We start from the raw sequence: 19,483 nt of genomic DNA, 5'->3' as shown, positions 1-19,483 counted from the left end.
TGCCAGTCTCTGTGGGGACACTTCCGTGTTACTATATGAGATGTATTAACCTTCTCAGTCTGCCGTTGTATTTTTCTGTTTTGTTCTAATTATTTACAGATTATATATTTGATTCAGTATAGGAGAGCATCACAATACTGAAGGAGTTAATTAGGCTATATTTAACCCCGTAACAGTTTCTCATAAAGCAAATAAAGGTATTCTGGGGATAGTAGGAATACAGTTACTGTAATGTGAAAAAGACTTGCTGGGAATGAAACGATTCAGTGGCTTGCTGTTTAAGTACTTGGGTGCCACATCTCACTGCTGGTGTAAGTGTGATGGATTTTGAGAGTCCTTTTCCAAGCTTTGTGTGACGTGTGGAATAATCAGTTAGTATTTGTGTCCCATGTTGCTAAGAATATCACCTTTACTGTTAATGCATATTTTATTATATATGATAATAAAACTGCAGTATGTGAATACCTGTACTGATACACTGTAAGAATAGGAGTAAAAGTACCCAAGGTTAAGAGATTTTCTAGATTTTAATTTTGGATGTATGGATGGGGTTATAAGAGGTAATAACTCAAAGTGTTGGAGAGAAGGATGGCATTGGCAATGAAGGGTGAAGGGTGGAGTACATCATATCTGTTGCACTGTAAGTAGATAATGCCATGTTGCTGGCAAGTAGTGAACAGGAGTTTGGTATACTGGTGTAGAGCTTTGTGGATGTCTATCAGGATCAGGCTTTGAAAGTGAATGTGGATAAGAGCAGTATGATTGTTGTTGAGAGAGAAAGTGACTCACAGTGACATAATGGTGAATGGAGAGAGACTAGATTTGGTGAGGAAGTTTAAGTATCTGGATGCAGTGGCAAAGGAAGAGAAGTAAATGTCCAAAGGAAGTAGAAAGTGGATCGCAACAGGGAAGTGAAAGTAACTTGTGCTTTAGTGCTCTGAAGGCCTTGATACAAAACTTATGTCTGAGTGTGGCAGCTGCAAGAGGCTTGCTTGAAATTTTAGTTCCTACATAAACATACACATGTTACATGCCTTTGGTTTGGCATGTAAATTGAAAGTGAAGAGTAAGAGCAGTGGAAATGGGGTTTCTGAGGAATGTAAATAGAGTGCAGAATGTGGATAGCATAAAGAATAATATCCATCCATCCATCATCCAATCCTGTGTCACCCAGTGAGGAGCATAGGAACCCGGGGCTAGGAAAGTTGGTCCTGACATTTAAGATGAGAATGACCAGCCTCACTCATCCGTGAGTGGCATTACATGAGCAGTAAACCCCAACCTTCCATTGGATATAAACCTGCACAGGCTTAGTCCAATTGGAGCACCTTAATTACCCACAAAACCACCAGGTGCCATAATTTGGTTATATGGTTACCACCCAGTGTAGTAAATGGTTTCCTGGTGTACAGGAAAGCATTTGGCTTGTCACTCAGTGTAGAGTCACCCATAAGCAGAAGGAAGAGGAAAGAATGAAGGAAAGAAAGACAGAAGAAATGATGTGTGGAATAAGGAAGTCTGTGGACACCAGAGTCAAAGAGAGTGTGCTTAAGTGGTATGTTCAAGTGGAGAGAATGGGTCTGGACTGAGTGGTGAAAAGGATAAATCCGAACAAATTTGAAGATGGTAGGAGGTGTGGAAGGCCAAGATGGTGGATATATATGATAAATGAGTGCAGGAGAATGTGAGGTGTGGAAGATGATGAGGTTAGGGAGCTGACAGTGGATTGAGCTGGTTGGAAGTTTGTTTGGAGTGTATGAGAAGGACTTGGCACTCCTGTATTTTACTCGATGAAGTGATAATACAGTAACTGGATTGACTTTAGCTGACAGATGGTATGAAGTGTGCGTGTTTGGATGTTTATTCCTGCAGAGATGAGCCTGGATTCTGGGAGTTTCAGTAGTGAGAGAGTGAGAGTGTGGCCCATTGAACTGGGCAAACTTTTGTTAGTTTCTCTTATCAGATTTTTTTCTTGCTTTCTGGACCCTGCCTTACTTCATCCTTAGGTGGGATAGGTCTGGATGATGATGATGATGATTTTACATATATATATATATATATATATATATATATATCTATATCTATCTATATATATATATATATATCTATATCTATATATATATATATATATATATATATATATATATATATATATATATATACACACACACACACACTCAAACCTCGATTTAAGGGACCTCCATTTAAGGGATTTCGGATTTAAGGGACTCCATATTCTACCTGACAAATGAACAGAACATTAAAAAATGATAGGTAATGTCTAGGTTATACACATCAGTGTTTCTTTATACAGTACCCGTAAAATAATATCCATAATCATAAACCATATGTGCTCCCTACGTGTCAACAAGTGGGTTGGTGGAGGGATAGTGCCCCTTCCCGTAAAACAAATAAAGTCAAATGGCCACCCCTTACGGAATTATGGCATCTGGCAATGGATAGATATAAGGAAGATAAGTGAAACAATCACTGCATTTCATAATAAGATTGTCTTTATATGTGGTAAAACAATGACATTTTCTAGTAAGGGACAAGCTGATTCCCCATTTAGTCCCTTAAATCGATGTTTGAGTATATACAGTATATATATATATATATATATATATATATATATACTGTATATATATATATATATATATATATATATATATATATGTATTTATATATATATACTGTATATATATATATATATATATATATATATATATATATATATATATATATATATATATATATATATATATATATATATATATATATATATATATATATATATATATATATATATATATATATATATATATATATATATATATATATATATATATATATATATATATATATATATATATATATATATATATATATATATATATACTGTATATATATATATATATATATATATATTGGTTAGATAAATAGATATTGGTATAGATATACATCATTAGATAAATAGAATAAATAGATAGATGGATACATGTATTAACAGTGCCAGTTGTTGTTGTGCTACCCCAGTGTGTCTGATCATGATAATCCATCAGCTGCAGACAAGTAGCCACTCCTACAGGTCCAACCTCTGCAGTAAACCAATGTTCCCATGATACAGTGCCTTGCCACAGTGAAGGGCAGGGATTAGTGTAGAGGTTTGGTCCCTGGGTAGATGCTGCATTTGTGTCTCTCCACCCTGTGAACAGGGGCACCAAAATAGAATCCACATCATCCCATTGCTTGTCTGTATGGTCACCACCTAGTGTACTACGGTAAACTCTCAATTATCCATTGTAAATCAGCCAAGCCCAGTGTCGTATAATGTGAAACGCTGGATATTGCATAGTACTACTCCCCAGTCAGCTCCACATTCAGCACTGAGCTGGATATTGTGTCACTGTTTGTCTCAGCCCTCTACCCTAAAAACTTTCCCATGAGTAAAAGATGAAAACTAAGCATAAAATACAATAAAATAATGATACAGTACAGGACCACAGTACTGTAATACAGCACTGATTGGCTACCATATTACAAGTCGGTTGATATGCCTCAGCGCTGGATGTTGTATAGAACTGCCAGTTATGTCCCATTTTTGTGCCGGATTTTGCATAATTCCTCCAGATATTGCTTTAACAGAGCAAGCCAGCAGCAATAAATATTGCATTGGACCAGATATTGTGACAACGGATAATTGAGAATTTACCGTATGCGGTTTCTTGAGTTACAGGAAACCATTTGTCTTGTCACTCAGTGTAGAGCCATGTGAAGTGGAAAGAAGAATAATGAATAGTGACAGAAAGGATAGGGGAAATAGGAAGAGAGGAGGAAAAACACAGAAAAAGAATGACAGACATGAAGGAAGAAGTATGCAGCACTGCATCAAGTGAGTGGATTATGGGCACCCCCACCTGCCACCAAACTGTGCCAGTAAAACAAAGTAGAGCATACAGTTTTTGTCTGGAAAAAACTGAAAAATGGCTATTGGTTTGGAGGATTCTAATTTTGAAGATATCCAGATACAGTATTGGGTAGGTTAGTGTACAGGCAGTATCTGTCTTATGATATAGTATGCAATCCTTATCTCAAGAAAAAATATTTTAACTGTAATGTCATTGTCTTTTCATACAATATCAGATAATAAGATATTATCTTTAGGAGTTTCTGGCTTGAAGATTCTTCTCTAACACCAAGTATGTATGTCCTTGTAGTACTGTATTTGTATTATTCACTGAAATGTCAGTACTGTATGCTATATTAACATTTATTGATACACTACTTCCTCTTTATCCTTACCTCAGATGAAGTAGAGTGTGTTAATGGTACAAGCACCCTAGGACATTGCATCCCACGATCAGCTCGTTGCAACTCAGTTCCGGATTGCTCTGACCTCTCAGATGAATTGGATTGCAAAACTAACAACTGCTTTGGCAACTACCAGGTAATATATTATGGCTTAATAATGTCAACATACTTTAACGGTTATTGAAAGAGATCCTTAGTTTGACAAACCAGGGCACAAGATTTTCTGTACACTGGAAAACAGTGTGTAAGGGATCCTTACCATGATTAACATACCAATATCTGCAACCAGATGGTATTGTTAAACTGAAGGGATAAGTTTCGTACTGTATATTATTCATTTTTTTTTCATCTCCAGATGGATAGTTGTAACACCTAGGAAGTTTCCTTAATTTAAGTTCACCAGCCATTGCAGTGGAGTTGAAAGATTAGTTTAAATTCACCAGCAGTGTCAGTGGCTGAGAAGTTAATTTAAGTTCCCCAGCAACTCCTGTGAAGTTAAGAGACCATCTCACCCTAGTCATAAGTTAAAAACAAATGGTGCATAGCTGGGGAAATGCTTTGTTGGTCAAGGGCTGGGGAGATCCTCTGTGGGTTGCTGGCGTGGTGGGGGTCTGTGATGGTAGTCTGCCTGGCCGCCCTCGATTTCTCCAGCATCGCCCAGTACACCATCATCCCCCCCTTCAGCTGATCAGATGCGTCCCTGAGTTGTCCTGGGAGAGGGGCGTGAGTGTGCGTAAGTGCTGTGACCTCGTCAACCTTGGTCACCATCTCTTTCAGAATCTTCATACTGAAGGCTCGCATCTCAGGGATGGCCACTTCCTCCTGTGCCTCCTGGTGCACCTGCTGAATCTCCATATTGAGGAGCTCATTGCTGAGCTCCTCCTCATGGCTTTCCAGGACCTCCTCCACGTCCTGCGCGTCGACCCTCCCGAAGCCTGCCTCATGCTACAGTTGCACAATGTCCTGCTGCACCCATTCTACCGGCGGTGCTTGCACACCCTCAGGGAAGCTGGTAAAGGAGTGAACGCACTCCAGCCACAGCATGTGCCACACACCATTCATGGTGGCCTGTCTTACTTCTCTCCATGCAGCCGTGATGTTCTCTTATATCCTTTTCAGAAAGACTGCACTGTAACCTTGTCGTCAATGTCACACACCCTCACCAACTGCTGCTTAGTGTGGTGGAGGTAGTATGCCTTGAACATCGCAATCACCCTCTGGTCCATGGGTTGCAACAACAATGTGGTGTTGGCTTCAGGAACACTACTTCTGTGTTGCTCGCCCAGTCCTTCATCACAGGAGGGTGGCTAGGCACATTGTCCACCACCATGAGAAATCTGTTCACCAAGTTTTTCCTCAAGGCATACTTCTTGAGAACACGAGAGAGGTAGGAGTGGAAATAGTACGAGCAGATATCAGAAGTCAGCCAGGCCTTTTTGTTCAGCTTCCAATCACCCCAAAATTTTCCTAAACATGCCTCACCAGAGCCCTCGGGTTTTCGGAGTGGTAGGCAAGGAGCAGCTTTAACTTCAGGTCACCCTCGGCGTTGCCCCCCAGCAGCAGTGTAAGCTGGTCTTTCAAGGCCTTGAACCCTGGTGTAGACTTTTCCTCTGTTGCAGGATATGTATTTGAGGACATTCTCTTCCAAAAGAGCCCAGTCTCGTCAAAATTCAAAACCTGTTTCGCACTGTAGCCACCCTCAGTGATGATGCACTTAAGTTCGTCAGGGAACACTGCCGCCGCCACTGCATCTGCTCTCACCACCTTACTAGACATCCTGACGTTGTGGGGGCTTGCCTACCTCTTAAAGTGGTCAAACCACCCATGGCTAGCTTAAAAGGCTTCGCTAGCATCAAGATTGCATCTCACCTTTATTTCGTCCCACAGGGAGAGAGCCTTCGTACATATGATCGCCTGACTCATGGATGCCTTCCTCCTGTTCTGGACCTCCACCCACATGCAGAGCATCCACTCCAGCTCCTCCATTGCAGACTCACTATGGCGGGTGAGACAGGAGACGATGAAGGTACCAACCTCCCCAGCAGCAGCCTTGTTGGCCTCCCCTTCTTGATAATGATGGAGACAGTCGACTGGGCCAGATGGAGAGCCAAGGTGATGGAACATGCGCCCTCGCCTTTGTTGTGGCGCTTAAGAATATCTAACTTCACTTCCAGAGACACAGTTTTACTAGCGCGCTTTGCGGGAACATCACCAGCACCAGCAGTAGCAGGCTGCTTACCCCCCTGACTAGGGTCACCACTAGCACCACCACGTGCAGTGCCCTTACCAGACATGATCACACTTATTTAGGCCAAAATTCATACAGTCCACACATGATTAGTATCACAGCCCTACTCACGCCACTGCTGGGACGTAATTACGTTGCACCACAATAGCGGCTTGTGTAATGTTGGTGATGCAACACGATGCAGGGTAGGTTAGCGTAAGAGAGTTCCTCATTCACAGATGGCTGGTGCAAGAAGATTTATATGGGTGCACGCGGGGTGAACGATGGGTGCTGGGGCTGCATTAGCATTTCTACACATCCTGACAGGCGGGTGGACTCAGCTGGCTGGGGGAACGTGCATGATTCAGGCTTTTGGCGCATCACTCTTGAATGAAACATCAGAGGACCCATCGTTTAACCTGGGCTCGGCCATCGTTAGGCTGGGTAGGGTGGTATTTCTACCCACATCGCTAATCCGGGGTATCACATATAGGGGTATCGTAAATAGGGGTTTGCCATATATTAAAATGTTATTAAGACACATTAATACTCATACGGTAAGGAATGTCTTTGCCACTGGGCAAATAATAGGAAACATAAAGCACATACCAAATGTTGTGTGCTTCCCTAAAAGTATGCAACACTCAGTCATTAACCCCTAAAACGCGGCCATGGACAGCCGATCCCCCCCCCCCCCGGGTGGCGGGGTTGGATCGCGGTCTGAGTACCTGTAGGAAAATATTAGCCAAAAGTCAGAGATTAACCCTAGAACATTATACTTGGTATGGCAGATAGTACTTACATTCAGCTTTCTCCAGAGACAGGTGTTGAGCCTTCATGGACTACCCAAGGACTTGTGGAGACTTGCAAAGTTGGGTAACAAAATCTTCACTTTCACACCTCCAGCAACCCGGTTTCCCCTCTACCACAGCCTCATTCTGTCACAGTAAACTTTATACTACAACGTACAGGTAGTTTGGAATCCGTATTTGTACAATAAGCACTGAAAATAAGGCTAAAATCAACGAAGCATACGGCCGACATGCAGCGCGGCGGCGGTCTTCCCGTCACTCAAGAAACATTTCCATTTTCACAGCTAAAAACACGTATACTACATTATTTTCAATCATAGTACTTCCCAAAAGAGCACTGCGGCACGCTTTTATTCTGCCTTACACCCGTCACTTTATTCTCGTTCCTGTCGGCCGCTCGCACTGACTCGGAAGAGCTAGAACTCGCCATAATGTCACTTTGAAAGCCTGCGGTAAACTGACGCTAAACAGGGGAAAACCGCGCGAAAAAAAGCTAGTGTGACAACTGGGGAAACAAGCGTTTCCTATTAGCATGAACTGCTTGTGAGAGGAGAGCGCAGATTTACAGTTCTGAGCAGTCAGCGCGCTGCCATATATCACAGCCAGGCTGGCCGGGCCGTGGGGGGAGGGGGAATGAGATACTTGGCAACAACGGAGGTCAGTAGTACAAAGGTCAAGTATGCTAATTGTAGCTAAAGGGTGGCGGTACTGATAGACAATACCAGCTGGAACATCCTTGCCCACATTTATTCAAAATTAACTCAAATCGCAAACGCGACGATCCGCCGTTATGTCCTTTTTGGCGATTGTCGTAAACACAACGATCCGTGTTTAAAGGGTTAAAGAAATTGTAAATTGTAAAGACACAACATTTAGTTTCTGAATCTAAGCCAGGTTTTGGTAATTTAATGATATATGAAATGCATAATGTATATAAGCTTCTGGTCATTCTCCAGCAACATTTATACCTGAAAGTACCATATGTAAAATCTTGGCCAGTCAGCCATTAGCCATAAAATTAAACATTTGTAATTAAACGTACCGGTATGTAACATTTTGATCATTAGCCAGTTCAAACCAGACCAGCCGAGAGTTAATGCATAGTGGGAAAAGTACATCTACTTTAATCCCTGAGATTGGATTTAACACACTAGTAGTCAGAGACTGTTCCTCATGTAATATCATGATTAAAACCACTTTCCATGAAGTAAAGTATGAATATCTATGTTCAGTGTATGCCAACCACATACATAGGTAGTATAGTGTACTATAGTGGCTTACATTACAAATACTATAACTGTTATGCTTTTCAAGATTTTATGACAGTCATCAGTCAGGTATATCTTATTTACTTTGAAAAGCTTAGCATTGAAGGGTCTGTGGTTGAAACGAGAGACACTTTTTGGTAACAGTGCCTCTCGCCATGCTTACTATTCATTCTGAGATGACACTTGAATCTGGGCATCATTTACACACACAAACTCTGGTAGCTTACACATGACCACCCATACAGTACATACACATCAGAAGACACTCACACCCATTGATTTACTGTCTTTCCTTAGTGTATGCAGTATGTCTATCTATCTGTCTATGAGTGTCTGTCTGCTATATCTATTTATCTATTTATCTGCTGTATATGTATGTACACACACACACACACACACACACACACACACACACACACACACACACACACACTAGTGGAGTACCACAGGGTTCAGTGCTGGCTCCAATCATGTTTTTAGTGTATATAAATGATATAAACAGTAACACTGGAAATGAGAGCTATCTGAATATGTTTGCAGATGATGCAAAAATACAAAGGAGAATTACTAACACAGACTCTTGTAAAGAGCTACAAGAAGAATTAAATAAACTTCATGAATGGCGTAGTACATGGCAAATGGAATTCAATGTGGACAAGTGTCATGTAATCAAGTTTGGTAAAAGTGGAAAAAGACCTGATTGGGATTATAAGTTAGGAAATAAAACCCTATACACATCAGAAAGAGAGAAAGACCTTGGTGTGATTATCAATAACAGACTATCTCCGGCTGACCACATCAGCGAGAAGGTACGGAACATGTATACACTGCTTGCAAATATGAGAATAGCATTCACATACATAAATGAAGACATGCTATGGATAATAACATCATTCATTAGACCAACCCTGGAATATGCATCAGTAGTCTGGAGTCCTCATCTCAAAAAGCACATAGACAAGATTGAAAAAGTTCAAAGGGCCGCTACAAGATGGATACCAAGCTTAAGGGACCTAAGCCACGAAGAAAGACTAAATAAACTGAATCTACCAACACTACAGGAGAGAAGGAAAAGAGGTGACATGATAATGCTATATAAGTGCATATCAGGGAAGGAGAAAATAGACATAAATGATTACTTAACATATGGAGAAGCATCAGCAAGAGGACACTGCAAAAAACTGCATAAGAAGAGAGGTGATAAAGACGTAAGGAAATTCAGTTTCCCAAACAGAGCAATTGATCAATGGAATGCACTACCAAATGAAATAGTGTGTGCCAAAACAATTCACAAATTTAAGGATATGTACGATAAATATGATTTAAGACACGGGACAGTACGAGCTTGACTCATTCCTGTAAAGATACAATTAGGTAAGAACAATTAGGTAAGAACACACACACACACACACACACACACACACACACACACACACACACACACACAATGTAAACCTTGTATGTGTAGCACACTAATGAAGAAGCCTGGGCAAGGTCTGTATGTAATGTTTTTCCATCGACTACAGGATTGTTTTACTGTACATGCTGAGCCTCAGCGAAGTTGCCAAATGTCATTCATTCCCTCATCTCAGAGTTGCTGTCTTTCTTCCTTTTTATATGCAGAAAATTGCTTCTTTATTTTGACTACAGTGCGAGGAGTGACAAAAGATTATGACTAAATAAAGAATACTATAACAAGTCGGTATGGGCATTTCGCTCTTATTTCAACTGCATGTGTGTTTTGCTCTGATTTCAACTGTGTGTGTACAGTATTTATGTACATAAACCCACACTGCCACCACATATACACGCCACCAGTATACAATATACCTCACTCTCAACTCACAGCTTTCAGTCTTCAATTTTTTTTTTTTTTTTTTTTTTTTTTTTTTTCCCCACTTACTGTTATGAACCTTTATTGATTCTGAGTAAGACTGTTAAGCTGCAAAACAGTGTCAAGGTAACAGCATTTTTCACACAGAATCAGGCAAAACATTAAACAAAATCCTCAATAAAGAGTAATTTCAATGTTTCGTCCATATCTGATATACCGATATCAGCAATAAATATTGGTATCGGTTCTGTATTGGAAAAAATGCAAATATCGGCAGTATTTCGGTTCAGCAAATTGTATCGGTTACAGCACTACAAATACCGACAGCAGATTGTCATTCATTAACACAAACAGCTCCTTTTCCTTCTCATATGTTACCTCTCCCACTCTCAGCCATGATATATTGTTCTGGATTTTCATTTTACCATTAACAAATCAATAGAACAGTTTGGTTCACTTTTGCATTTCATTGTAATTTTCTTTTAGTAATTAATTTCTTCCTTTCTTCATATACAGGTATTTACATAGTCTTCCTTATTTTCTTATATGGATCTCAACCTCTTTCACTGTATAGGCTTCGTACCTTGTTCCATCTCCTGTTTCTTGCCTGAACTGCCTTTCTGCATTTGCCATTAAACCACTCTTTCTTTATTTTCATCCTTGGTGAGAATATCGGGACATGCCTGTACTCCATCATCAAGATTTCATACTTTTCATGAATATTTTCAGTTGCTTCCATACAGCCCCATGAAAATCTGCTTTTCCTTAATTACACCTGTTCAACTTGTGTACTTCTCTCCTGTCCTGAATGCCTCCTATGACCACAGTCATCTCCGCAAGCAGATGGTTGCTCATTTCCATAAGGCACTGGTATTTAATGTTCTTTATATGATCAAGAACAGTCATCATGCCTCTTGAATCATCATAATTGGAGATGTGGTATTGCACTCACTCCTCAGTTCTCTAAATTTGGAATAATTCTTGTAGTCACTACTTCTGATGCCTGCATGGTATCTATTGCAGCTGAATATCCATATATCCTAGTAAAGGTGGCTCCAAAAGGAGATGGCAGAGAATAAAGAAGTACTACCATGGAGAATAGTGCTGGAGCTGGTAGACTGAACTTGAATTAATATGAAACTTGTACACTGTCTTTAATTATAAATGTATAATATTCCTTTCACTGTGATCATCTGCAACACAGTTAAGGTAAAGAATATCTTTGATATTCCTAATGTTCAGCAGACTTATTGTCAATATTTTCTCCAAATCAGATTGAATACTTAATTTTTTTCTAGTGCAAGGATGGGGACTGCATTGAACGACATTACGTGTGTGATGGCGTCACCAATTGTCAAGATGGTGATGATGAGCTTAACTGTGGTAAGTCTTTTTGTGTGTGTGTGTGTGTGTGTGTGTGTGTGTTACCCATAATACTTTTACCATTTCAGCCAACCTTCACAACTTTCTCATGGCAGAATTACTTAAAATTTGACATACCCATACTTCAGGGTATGCAGTTTCACGTAGTTTTGATTAGTTTTGTGCATGAGGAAAATTGAAGTACATTATTTTGTGTTGTTGGAGCATTTTGCCCATAAAGTCTAATTATTCATTTCCTCATGGATTTCATTTTCAGAACATTGTTCACTGCTAACGGTATTTTGGTTTTGTTATTTGACTGTATCTTGACTTTGATAATGAATATGAAATGGCGTGGCAGCAAAGAACAGTACATTAATCATTATTGGAAACTTATATAGCTTTGATGAAAACAGTGAGGAAAAACTCAGTATATTGTGCTTTAGTTTAAACAATTTTTCTTTGGAATCATATTATGGTTAATGGTGGTACAAATGTTTTTCATGCATAATACCACTTCCCATGGCAGGTGGTTCTTGAAAACAAAGGCTTCATTATACTTTACTTAAGGGTGTTGGTTTTAGCAAGCCGTAAAATAGTCCCCCCTTCCTCTCTCTCTCTCTCTCTCTCTCTCTCTCCATTGTTTCTTTTGTTTCCTGTAATTTGCATATTCTCAATACTTTCACCCTTGCCAGTTATCATTCTTGACAATATTTTTAAATCAGAATGATGTGTGGTGTACAGTGAACAAAATATCATCACTGACCATGCATTTAATGAGATTTTATATGAGCAATGCTTCTGTGTTAGAGTAATTATTCTGGTAAATTTGAGCACCTGAATATTCTGGGTGATATCGTATTACCGTACTTTATTGTGTGGCATAATGCTAAATATTTCATGGTTATACAAAAGGACATATATAACTACTGTATTTCAAGATGTTTTTTCATATTTTTCAGGCAGTAAAATACTGTTCAAGAAAAGTAGTGATATTTTGTTGACTGTTTTATTTTTCAGTATATGACTGAATGTAGTTTAATTTGCTTACCATGAGAAATTTTAATACTGTTCTTAAAAAATGTATATCTGTGGTAGGTGGGGGTGCTTATCATCCACTCATTCAATGTAGTGCTGCCTTGGGTGTCTGCCCTTTCCTCTCTTCCTTCCTTCCTTTTCTGTCTTTCTTTCCTTCTTCTGTCTTTCTTTCCTTCCTTTTGCTTACTGGTGACTTTACACTCCCTCTTCTGTCTTTCTTTCCTTCATTCTTTCCTCTTCCTTCTGCCTGTGGGTGACTCTACACTGAGTGACAAGCCAAATGGTTTCCTGTACACCAGGAAACCATTTACCATGCTGGGTGGTAACCATATAACCAAATTATGGCACCTGGTGGTTTAGTGAGTATATAATTAAGGTGCTCCTATCAGATTGAGCCATTGTAGGTTTATATCCTAGGGGTGGTTGGGGCTTATTGCTCACGTAATGTCATGTAGGGATGAGTGAGGCTACCCAGTCTCATCTTAAATGTCAGGACCCGCTTGCCTAGCCCTGGGCTCCTACGCTTCTCATGAGGCAATGTAGGATTGGGTGATGGATGGATGGATTTATTACCATCAAGCAGTTTTACACAGTCAAAGCTTTCATGTAGGTGGTAGGTGGGGATGCCCATCATCCACCCACTATGTGTAGTGGTACTCTGTTTTTAGGGTAGCTGTACATTGAGTGGCAAGCCAAATGATTTCCTGTAAACCAGGAAATTGGTTACAACGCTGGGTGGTAGCCCCATAACCAACCAACACGTGTTCCCTACATGACAACAAGTGGGTTGGTGGAGGGTCAGTGCTCCTCCCTGGAAAACAACTAACAAAAAATACAAAGAGGAAGCCTCGGACCAGGACTGACCAACAGGTGACAACTAAGGACCGAACAAAGGACATGGTACAGATTGCGACATGGAATGTAAGGGATACAGATGATGAGGTGAAAGAGAGAGAGATTGTCCAGGTGCTTGAGGGTGCAAAAGTGGTTGTATGTGGATTATCTCTATCTATCTATCTATTGCCAGACGCCTCAATCCCGTTTGGGGTGGCCACAAACAAATCGCCTCCAAGTCGCCCTGTCCCCCACCATTTCACTGCCCTGCTCCCAACTCACACACCCCTCTCTCATATGCCTCTCCACCCCATCCCTCCATCTCATCCTCGGCCTCCCCCTCCCTCTTCCCCCCTCCACCTCACTCACATACACTCTCTTCGTCAGTCTTTCACCCTCCATCCTCTCCACATGGCCAAACCACCTCAGTGTGTTCCTCAAAACGCTTCTTATCACATTAACTGAAACTAAATGGGGAGGTAAGAATGTGAGAGAATGGGAGTATGGTCCGGATATCTGCATGGGTGTGGATGAGAATGAAAGGGCAAAAGAAGGAGTGTGTACAGATGGGTCCTGATCTTACGAGCTAATTGGGAGCAAGGATTTTGCTCGATAGCCGAATTCTTGTTACACGAAGTGAAGAACTTATGGGAAAAATAGGGTTAGGGAGCAAGGCCTCTCAGCAACCTCCCCCAACACCACCAAAACTGACTTTCTGATCATTTTGAGCAGGAATAAGGGGTTGATGCAAGAGGGTAATACACCTAACAGCATTCGAAAATGGAAGAAAAACATATTCAGCAAGCAATTGGATGTCTTACTTGGGCTCCACCACTGCTTCGCTGGCTCGTTTCCTCTCTCTGAGGCCTGAAAGGGTGTGGTGGTGGGAGGCTGGTGGGAGAATCAAAGGCCCAACTCCTCCACAATGGAATGCTTAGAAGACATGTGATACAGTAATCCTGGGCACAGAAAAAAAGTACTCTTCAAGACCGACCTTGACTGTGCAAGCTTGGTTGGAAGAATATTTACGAAGATAAAGCGAGAAAAGGCTTGCAGAGCTAGCTTGCAACTTGTTTCCTCGCCGCCGAGGTAAACATGGCGGACAGCTGTGGCGCGACCCTCGTCTCGATTCTCGTAAGTGTGGATATTACCTGCTCGTTAAACAGACCAGATGGTGGTGCAAATTCCAAGGCCTTATATTAGCGAATTCTCGTTAAGTGATTGCTCGTTAACTGGGACTTGCCTGTATTGTTGTGTGCAAGAGATGGAAGGAGACTATAAGAGAGTATGGATCAATTGACTCAAGAATTGTACTGGGTAAAGTATGAAAGTAGGACTACAAATGTGGGCGATTGTGTGTGTGTATGCGCCAACGCAAGATCGTGCAAGCAGAGTGTAAGAAGAGTTCTGGACAAATGTGGAAGTGTACATGGAAAAGTTGGACAGGAATGAGAGGGTGTTTTTGATTGTAGATATTAATGGAAAAGTAGAGAATGTGAAGGTGGATGGAATAATGGGTGAGTGGGGTGTGCCTGCAGAATTGGATGAGAATGGCAGTGCTATAGTGGACATTCGTGCCAGGAGGGGGTTGGTGGTAGCCAATACCCTCTTCATACACAAAATAATCCACAGGTATACATGGCGAGTGATGAGAAGGGTGGGTGGTGAACTGAATGAACAGAAGGCAATGATTGATTATGTGTGTGTGGATGCACCAGGAAACCATGTACTATGCTGGGTGGTAACCATATAACCAAATTTTGGTGCCTGGTGGTTTAGTGGGTAATTATTGTGCTCCAATCGGAATAAGCCAGTGAAGGTTTATATCCAGGGGATGGTTGGGGTTGATTGCTCATGTAATGCCACTCAGGGATGAGTGAGGCTGGTCACTCTCATCTTAAATGTAGGGACCAACTGCCTAGCCCCGGGCTCCTACACTCCTCATGGGACAATGTAGGATTGGATGATGGATGGATGGATGATAAAATGAGAAGGTGTGTAATGGATGCAAGAGCATATAGAGGCTGGGGAGTGGACTTTCTGACTGCCACTTGCTGGTGGTGAAGATCAAGGTTGAAATGAAGTTGAAGAATAGATGAAGGGAAGGACAGGAGGAAGCAGTTCTTACAAGGAGGGTGGAAAGGTTACAAGACGATCGAAAAAAAAAAGCAGAATATAAGAGAAGTGGAGGAGCAATTGAGTAAAAATGATTTGGAGCAGATGGGGGATGTGGAAGGTGTGTGCAAGACATTCACAGAAGTAATCTGTGCAGTATGTGTGGTGGTGTGTGGGGTGAAGAGACGACAAAAGGGGGTGAAAGGAACAGCATGGTGGACTGGAAAGGTGAGACAGGGTGTGGCACAAAAGAATAAAGCATATAGTGAATGGATGAGAAACAGGGGTGTGGTGGAAGTTGAGACAGAAGAGAGAGTTATATGTAGAGAAGAAGAGCAAGGTAAAAGATTTATAGTAAGAGAGGGTAAGAAGAGGGTGGATGAGCAATTTGGAAGAAATTTGAGTGCAAAGTGGAAGGAATGTAAGAAAATGTTCTGGAAAGAGATAAAGAGAGTTAAAGAGGGTGTTTAAGAAGCTACCCGGGGAGTGAAAGATAAAAATGGAAGCTTATTAGTGGAGAAGGGAGAAAAAGTGAGCAGATGGAGAGAACACTTTAAGGAATTGTTGAGCATAGAGAATGAAAGTAATGTGAGAATAAGTGGCAGGGGAATGGCTGGGAGAAGAAGGAATGTGAGAAGTGAGGAAGAAACCAGTAAGATGGAAGTTGTGGAAGCAATGAAGAAAGTTAAAATGGGGAAAGCCCCAGGAATTGATGGAGTGTGTGGTGAAATGCTGAAGCATGGGGGAGAGATAGTAGTAGAATGGATGTAGAAGATGTGCAGATTGGCCTGGGAGGAAGGTAGAGTCTTGGAGGATTGGAAGTCAGATATAGTTATTCCCCGTGTACAAAGGAAAAGGGGAAAAAGAAGGGTGTGGTAATCATAGGGGCATTTGTCTTCTTAGTGTAATAGGAAAAGTATATGGTAGGATACTTATTGACAGAGTTAGGGAAATAACAGAGGAATTATTTAGAGAAGAACAGGGAGATTTTAGGAAGGGAAGAGGTTGTGTAGATTAAATATTCATTCTTAGGACTTCAGTGGAAAAGTTTCTAGAGAAGGGAAAGGAGTTGTGTGCGGCCTTCATGGATTTGGAGAAAGCATATGACTGGGAGGATAGACAAGCATTGTGGAAAGTATTAAGAATATATGGAATGAATGTGAAGTTGTTGAATGCCTTGAAGAGTATGTGTAAGGGTGCTAAGGCTGCAGTGTGTGTGGACAGTGAACTAAGTGAATTTTTCTGTTTGAAGGTTGGATTGAAACAGAGATGTGTCATGTCTCCATGGTTGTTCAATCTGTATATGGATGGGGTTATAAAAGAGATACAAGGTAGGGCAGTGGATGTTGGAGCTACGCTAATGAGAGAGGGCAGTGTTTGGAAACTCCCCTTACTGTTGTTTGCAGATGATACTGTGTTGTTAAGCAAAGGTGAAGGGGAGCTGCAAGACTTTGTGAATAAGTTGGGGAGAGTATGTAAGAAATGGAATCTAAAGGTGAATGTAGGGAAGTGTAAAGTTGTGGTCTTTGAGAGAAATGAAGTCACTGGATGTACAGTGAGGTTGGATGAGGAGGAAATGGAAATGGTGAGTGCATTTAAGTATAGTATTTGGATAGTGTGATTAGTAAGGATGGAAGTTTAGAGGGTGAAGTGGTTGAAAGGGTACAACAACGAAGAAAGGTTGCTGGCTCTTTGAAAGCGTTGATAAGGAGCTGGGAGGTGAGCACGGAAGTGAAAAAGTTGCTGCATGACAGTATTGTGATACCAACTCAAAATTATGGAAGTGAAACTTGGACCTTGTTGGAGGGATACAAGTCAAGAGTGAGAGCAGTGGAAATGAGTTATTTGAGAGGAGCATGGGGGAGTCACATGGAGACAGACAAATGAGGAAGTGAAGGAGCGTTGTGGTGTGGATGTGATACGAAGCATTAGGAGAAACACACTGAGGTGATTTGGTCATGTGGAGAGGATGGAGAGTGAGAGACTGACAAGGAAAGTGTATGTAAGTGTATGTGAGTGAGTTGGAGGGGAGGAGAGGGAGGGGGAGGCAAAGAATGAGATGAAGGAATGGAGTGGAGAGTTATATAAGAGAGAGGTGTGAGCTGGGAGCAAGGCAGTGAAATGGTGGGAGACAGGGCGACATGGATACGATTTGTTTGTGGCCACCCCTTACGGGATTAAGGCATCTGGCAATAGATAGATAGCTTTCATGTAACATCATAAGCCCTCAGATTTCTTGATTATTGTTAAATGATTGTTGTTCCTTTTTTTTTTTTTACCCTCTCACACACGATAAGTTTCAGTAAGTTTTCTGGCACATGATTTTTTTCTGTGAGGCCGCCCGGTCTGGCTGCCCACGCACGGCAAATAACACTTATTCTCTCCTTATTTTTGCCACCCAGTCATCAATATACTGCCATGAAACCTATGTCATCTTATTCGTCGATGTTTGTTCTAGCTGATAAGCACCACAAAAAAACAGGAAAACACGAATAAAACAACATTAGGCGGCTGTGAATAAACATTTCGGTACGTCATATTCGCTTCCCAACATCACCATTTGAATGTTTTCCATCATACATGAAAATGTTATTAGAAGTTTTGATATAGAATTTCATCAGCTTTCTAAAGAGATAAATCCGGTTGTGATACGATTTGTGGTTTTCGAGAAAATGGCCAAAAACTGAAAGCCATTTTTGAAAAAATTCAAGGAGCTTTAATTCTGAACTTTTCTTGCACATGTTATGTTTTTATTGCACAGTATTATGCAGAATTTCACGAGCTTTCTAATGGCCTAAAAATGGTTTTGATACACCTCATAGTTTTCAAGTAAATCGCCAAAAACGACTGGGAACTCACGTCCGTATGTCCCTTTCGTGATGTGCGCACAGCATATGCAATATTCCCGCCTACGTAACGACAAATTCTTATCATAGATATTACATTGTTATGTCTTGTACATACGTAGAATTTACTGCTCTTTATCTTGGTTCTTACAGGAAATCGATATGTCCAATAGTTTTCGAGTAATTGGCCGACAAAGTGGGATTACTCCTCCGAGCGCTTTCGACTACCAAAACAGTCTGTTCCCCCAACATTTCCAACAGAAAATGCTCCCAAAGGCTTATATACTGCAAATGAACATACTCAGAATTTACTGCTCTTTATCATGGTTCTTATGGGAAATAGATATGTCCAATAGTTTTGGAGTAATTGGCCAATAAACGTAGAATACTCCTCCTCACCCGCACACGAGATAAAAAACATTCATTCCCTGCCTCACCCACGGCTACATATTTTCGCTTGTTACTTTTTATTATTTGCTTTTTTTGCTCAAAGTATACACGTAAAATATCATAAGGTTTTTGATAGTGCTGTCAGAAACTCGACATGACCACTAGCCTTTTTGCTAGGTTCTGATACTGAAGCTGAACTTTCTTCCATCTCATATGTGTGTATGTAAAAAATATTGAACTATAGAAATAGGTCAGTATACAAATCAACAAAATACGGATAACTCACTTCCTCCACAGGTGTTGAGATGCTGGCAGTAGCTTGAAGATGAGGAGTTATGGAGTGTGTGAGTGTGTGTGGGTGTGGGTGTGGGTGAGTGTGTGTGTGTGTGTGTGTGTGTGTGTGTGTGTGTGTGTGTGTGTGTGTGTGTGTGTGTGTGTGTGGCTGT

The 19,483-nt window shown here is 41.0% G+C and overlaps 1 protein-coding gene across 1 annotated transcript in view; it reads left to right on the top strand.

The window, feature by feature from the left end:
- Positions 1 to 19,483, top strand: part of LOC145401301 (uncharacterized) — a 459,641-nt gene that overhangs the window by 392,822 nt on the left and 47,336 nt on the right. Inside the window, exons 16-17 of the mRNA XM_080273632.1 lie at positions 4,308 to 4,447; positions 11,751 to 11,835. Of these exons, the coding sequence (XP_080129758.1) occupies positions 4,308 to 4,447; positions 11,751 to 11,835 (225 nt within the window). The remainder of the gene's footprint in view (positions 1 to 4,307; positions 4,448 to 11,750; positions 11,836 to 19,483) is intronic.

The sequence above is a fragment of the Coenobita brevimanus genome, chromosome 6 (assembly GCF_032717465.1).
Source record: "Coenobita brevimanus isolate Jiangsu-jjx chromosome 6, ASM3271746v2, whole genome shotgun sequence".
NCBI classification, from domain to species: domain Eukaryota; kingdom Metazoa; phylum Arthropoda; class Malacostraca; order Decapoda; family Coenobitidae; genus Coenobita; species Coenobita brevimanus.
This window is presented reverse-complemented; position numbering and strand designations above follow the sequence as displayed.